The sequence below is a fragment of the Magallana gigas genome, chromosome 9 (genome assembly GCF_963853765.1).
Source record: "Magallana gigas chromosome 9, xbMagGiga1.1, whole genome shotgun sequence".
Taxonomy (NCBI): Eukaryota; Metazoa; Mollusca; class Bivalvia; order Ostreida; family Ostreidae; genus Magallana; species Magallana gigas.
In genome coordinates this window covers 24,196,802-24,202,711 of record NC_088861.1, presented here as the reverse complement: position 1 = coordinate 24,202,711, position 5,910 = coordinate 24,196,802, and the positions used below count along the sequence as shown (strand labels likewise).

At 31.9% G+C, this 5,910-nt stretch overlaps 1 protein-coding gene across 1 annotated transcript in view; it reads left to right on the top strand.

Annotated features, from left to right (window-relative positions):
• LOC105324383 (uncharacterized) overlaps nucleotides 1-5,910 on the top strand; it is a 16,213-nt gene extending 10,303 nt beyond the window's left edge. The window contains exons 8-10 of the mRNA XM_066070450.1: nucleotides 3,962-4,023; nucleotides 4,145-4,415; nucleotides 5,131-5,910. Coding sequence (XP_065926522.1) covers nucleotides 3,962-4,023; nucleotides 4,145-4,415; nucleotides 5,131-5,426 — 629 coding nt within the window. The 3' untranslated portion in view covers nucleotides 5,427-5,910. The remainder of the gene's footprint in view (nucleotides 1-3,961; nucleotides 4,024-4,144; nucleotides 4,416-5,130) is intronic.

Here is a 5,910-nt window from a genome sequence, read left to right as displayed (position 1 = left end):
GGATGATTTCTTTTCTATTGAGCCTCCTCAGTCTGACAAATGTAAAAATGATTTGATAATTTCTTGGCTTAATGTGAAATGATTACTATTCCAATTAATGAGAAGAAAATTTTCTGGCCAGTAGCATGCGTCGCCATTTATGGTATTGAGGTTGATTCTATTGATATGATGAATCGGCTGCCACCAGACAAACTAGAAAAATGTAGGACTCTTGTATATCAGTTTGGTAGGCGTAAAAAACTTACTTTGCAGGAGCTTCAAACTTTAATTGGTGTCTTAAATTTTGCGTGTTTGGTAGTAGTTTCTGGTAGGGTATTTTTACTTCGTCTGATTGACCTGACTATAGGTGGGGAAAAGCCTTATTATCGGATAAAGTTTAATAATAAGGCAGGAGCTGACTTGGCCACGTGGCTAGATTTCTTCAAAATTTCAATGGAAAATAAGTTCTTCTAGAGGAACGGGAATCTGCAGATGTCATGCAACTATTTACAGATGCTTCTGGTTTGCTAGGATTTGCTGCTGTGTTTGGATCAAAATGGTTTGCTGATGAGTGGACACAAACTCTTCTACCTTTGCAAATTGCAGTAAAAGAATTTTCAATTGTTTTGGCTTTGGAAATTTGGAGTTCAGAGATGGCAAATAGAAAAATCTTATTTATGTCAGATAATATGGCAGTGGTAGAGGTAATCAATTAACAGTCTAGTAAGGAAAAGTGCCTCATGCATCTACTTCGACGTTAAGTATTTTTGTGTTTGCAATATTCTTTTTCTGTTTGTTGTTCAGGGGGTCAGTACCTATTGATCTACATAGTACTCTTTCCGATAAACATGACCTACCCCAACTGTCGATATTGGTTGCTGGCAAAGAAACCGGCACTATTCTTAACGAAAAAACTGAAATAAAAGTTTTAAAGGAGTCGCCACAAAACGTACGGAAAAGAAGAAAAAACGAGTTTCATTTTTTTCACAGATATTTTTATTAAAATATAACATATCAAATATGAAAAAAATGCATCATAACATTTTCCTCTTTCAGACAAGCAGCTAAGTAAAGATTTTCCCCAAGAAACTATCTAGTATCTTTTTATAAGCTTTGACATCCAAAATGTTAATAAAATTACATTTTTTAAAGCTTCTCTTTGATTGAAATCCTTGTAACGTAAAAGAGTGAAATTAACAGGAAACAAGAAACGACAAGATAATCTAATTATTAATTTACAACATTACTTGCTCGCTATGCTATTTACGTATCAATTTCGTGCTGAACAGATTGTAAAAAAAAAATATCTGTTTATCTTTACTTGTAAGGAACAAACTACAAACAAGTGAATAAATCAAATTAATATAACTTCACAAACTGTCACACTTTAAACATACTTGAAGAATTAAAGGTTTTGATACAAGTAGGTCTTTTCAATACTGCTAATTTAACGACAAAACCCTATTGGAGGCTCTGAGACGTTTTTCAACTATTTATTTACACTGTCATCAGGTAAAACTAAAATTTAAGAAAAAGTTAACAACTTCAATATCAAAAAATATCAAATTAATGTATTTTATTATTATTTTTTCAATGTATTTAATGATTTTTCTTTACTTTATAAAGAATTTCAAAACAACTTTGAAATGAACAATTCACGCGATTCAACCATTTTTATTTAACTAAAAAGTGAAATAGAAAAATGCAACTGCAATAATATTATCATTTATGCTCTCAGATTAATGCAAATTCTTAAGTGAAATATTATTATTACCAAAATGTTCATACAGAGAAGATGGTGAAAGAATGCAAAAACTTGTCAGGAGGTACCCAAGTAACATGCGCTCTTCAGGTAATATATGAAACTTTAATTTTAATAACATGTAACTAATAAAATTCTTCAATTTCTACTTTACTTTTTTTCTTCTGTAAGATTGGTTGAATATCAAAATATTATCAATAATTTTTTTTCAGGCTTCCAGTGCAATACTTGATCTACGTAATGCTCTCTCCAAAGAGCTCAATATTCCCCAAACGTTGATACTGATTGTCGACCAGGAAAACGGCACTATTTTCCAAGATGACATTGAAATTGCGACTTTAAAGCAGTCACCAATTGAATTCATACTAGGCAATCGAAACAGAACTAGTATCATTGAGGACGACGGCTCTGTGGAAAATAATGTTATATCGAACAAAAACATCACGTATGGAAAATGTAAAATGAGCTGCGGTCATTTTACAGGTACTCTTATGTTATTGATTTTGTCCGTTGAAGCATTTATAAGAAGTAATACGAAATCCAGGTACACGCCAATGTACAATTATAGTTTATTTCTATTACTGAAGCAGCTAAGTGGATATTTGCCCCACCCACCCACCCTCCAAAAAAAATATATCTAATATAACAATGTGCATGGGGTTGGACATCTGAAAAGTTTGATTTCATTTCAGTTTTATTATTTCAATCACTTTCTGATAAAAGCATGGTTATTTGAAATAGGGAAATCCATTTTTGTCATAGCTACGGTCAAGATAGTCTTATAAAAGATTTACTGTTGATTCGTCCATAGACACGTAGAATCGTTTTATGAATGACTTTAATTTTAAGAATGTTCCAATGGTCAAGATAATGTAATATCCGATTACTTTTTTTTTAAAATCTTGATTACACTTTGTTCCTGTGATTGACAGATAGGAATGTAATAAATCTCCCAGTATAATTGTTCACTGGTCATTTTGTTGTTAATCAATAGCTGGACACTGAGTATTTTATGTGGCACGTAATAACCGTTTTATGATGCCGACCCATTGCTTTCGTTAAAAAAATAATAAATGTATATTACTATTTTGTATAATTTAACTGAAGTCATTTTTACTAATTTAAAATACTTTTATAACGCATCAAATAGCACTGCATGTATCCAACGTATACAACATAAATGCATCGTTTTGTTTCTTCACAGATCCAGAAACGCTGTTTGTTTGGACAAAAGAGAAATTGCCTTGGGGTTTGCATTCCGGACTGCTGTGTCCTCGGTGCCCTTATATGCTCTGGGGTATAGACGAACTCATGGAAAAATGTAACATGTCTGCAGATGAAATTATGTTTTTCACGAACGTTGCAATTTTGAATAAACGTACAGACGGTATGTTTGATGAATTTGAACCGCCAAAGCCTCAAAGAAGTGTTTCAAAACAATAAACTGACTAGAATGAAAAACACGATTGTTGTTTACAGATGGTTAACAAAGACAGTTAATTGAGGCTTGTTTGCTGTTCAAATCATTATTTTCCATGTTTTGGAAATCTACTGAAAACAAAACATTTTGCTTTATGTTAAATATTAGTTGAAAGTAATGCTGAGCCATGATTTAAGTTAATAGCAAGGAAGTACATGTACATAATGAATATTGCATATCTATGTTGGGGTTGTGACACATTAGACATACTTGAAGAACTAAAGGTTTTGATACAAGTAGGTCTTTTCAATATTGCTAATTTAACGACAAAACCCTATTGGAGGCTTTGATACGTTTTTCAACTATTTATTTACACGGTCATCAGGTAAAACTAAAATTTAAGGTAAAGTTAACAGCTTCAATATCAAAACATATCAAATTAATGTATTTATTATTTTTTCCAATGTATTTAATGATTTTTCTTTATTTTATAAAGAATTTCAAAACGATTCACCTGATATAAAAAGCGCCCATTTCTCCGGTATTTTCATGTTTGTACTTTTGTGAATCGTGTTAAAGTATATTAAAAGATTAAATGAATTGCATGTTTAAGACATGATTTACAATATTACTGGTTCAGTGGCATGATCCGATAGGGGTAATTGCAACGCGATTCAACCATTTTTATTTAACTAAAAAGTGAAATAGAAAAATGCAACTGCAAAAATATTATCATTTATGTTCTCAGATTAATGCAAATTCTTAAGTGAAATATTATTATTACCAAAATGTTCATACAGAGGAGATGGTGAAAGAATGCAAAAACTTGTCAGGAGGTACCCAAGTAACATGCGCTCTTCAGGTAATATATGAAACTTTAATTTTAATAACATGTAACTAATAAAATTCTTCAATTTCTACTTTACTTTTTTTCTTCTGTAAGATTGGTTGAATATCAAAATATTATCAATAATTTTTTTCAGGCTTCCAGTGCAATACTTGATCTACGTAATGCTCTCTCCAAAGAGCTCAATATTCCCCAAAAGTTGATACTGATTGTCGACCAGGAAAACGGCACTATTTTCCAAGATGACATTGAAATTGAGACTTTAAAGCAGTCACCAATTGAATTCATCCTAGGCAATCGAAACAGAACTAGTATCATTGAGGACGACGGCTCTGTAGAAAATAATGTTATATCGAACAAAAACATCACGTATGGAAAATGTAAAATGAGCTGCGGTCATTTTACAGGTACTCTTAGGTTATTGATTTTTTCCGATGAAGCATTTATAATAAGTAGTACGAAATCCAAGTATACGTCAATGTACAATTATAGTTTATTTCTATTATTGAAGCAGCTAAGTGGACATTTGCCCCCCCCCCCCCCCCAAAAAAAAATCTCTCTGATATAACAATGTGCATGGGGTTGGACATCTGAAAAGTTTGATTTCATTTCAGTTTTATCATTTCAATCACTTTCTGATAAAAGCTTGATAATTTGAAATAGGGAAATCCATTTTTGTCATAGCTACGGTCAAGCTAGTCTAATAAAAGATTTACTGTTGAATCGTCCATATAGACGTAGAATCGTTTTATGAATGACTTTAATTTTAAGAATGTTCCAATGGTCAAGATAATGTAATATCCGATTACTTTTTTAAATCTTGATTACACTTTGTTCCTGTGATTGACAGATAGGAATGTAATAAATCTCCCACTGCAATTGTTCACTGGTCATTTTGTTGTTAATCAATAGTTGGACACTGAGTATTTTATGTGGCACGTAATAACCGTTGTATGATGCCGACCCATTGCTTTCGTTAAAAAATAAATAAATGTATATTACTATTTTGTATAACTTAACTGAAGTCATTTTTACTATTTTAATATACTTTTATAATGCATCAAATAGCACTGCATATATCCAACTTATACTACATAAATGCATCGTTTTGTTTCTTCACAGATCCAGAAACGCTTTTTGTTTGGACAAAAGAGAAATTGCCTGGGGGTTTGCATTCCGGACTGCCGTGTCCTCGGTGCCCTTCTATGCTCTGGGGTATAGACGAACTCAAGGAAAAATGTAACATGTCTGAAGATGAAAAAATGTTTTTCACAAACGTTGCAATTTTGAATGAACGTACACGCCGTATGTTTGGTGACTTTGAATCGCCAAAGCCTCAAAGAAGTGTTTCAAAACAACAAACTGACTCGAATGAAAAACACGACTGTTGTTTACAGATGGTTAACAATGACAGTTAAAAAAAACATTTTGCTTTATGTTAAATACTAGTTGATAGTTATGCTGAGTCATAATTAAAGTTAATAGCAAGGAAGTACATAATGAATATTGCATATCTATGTTTGGGTTGTTTTGGTCGTTTTATTTAACAAAATCATGACTCAGCATGAGGAAACAAACAGAGAGAATGTAATTAAAAACAATTCAGTATGTCTTCAATATTTTTCTTGGATGGCACAATGGAATTGCCAATTGTCATTATGCAATTCACATTTGGTGGCATATTTTATTTTTGAGGTGCCATCTTTTTGCTGGTTTTGTATATATTGTATATAATTTTGAACAAAATATTGTTTTTCTGTATTTTAAGGGGATCAGCATATTGATAAGTTATTTAACATTTTGTGTGAACAGTTTTGGGTCTGATCCCCTACTATGTTGTTTATATTTAGGGTCTTCCGTTTCCAACGGAAGACCCTCTTGTTATTCTACGGTTTCTTTTTC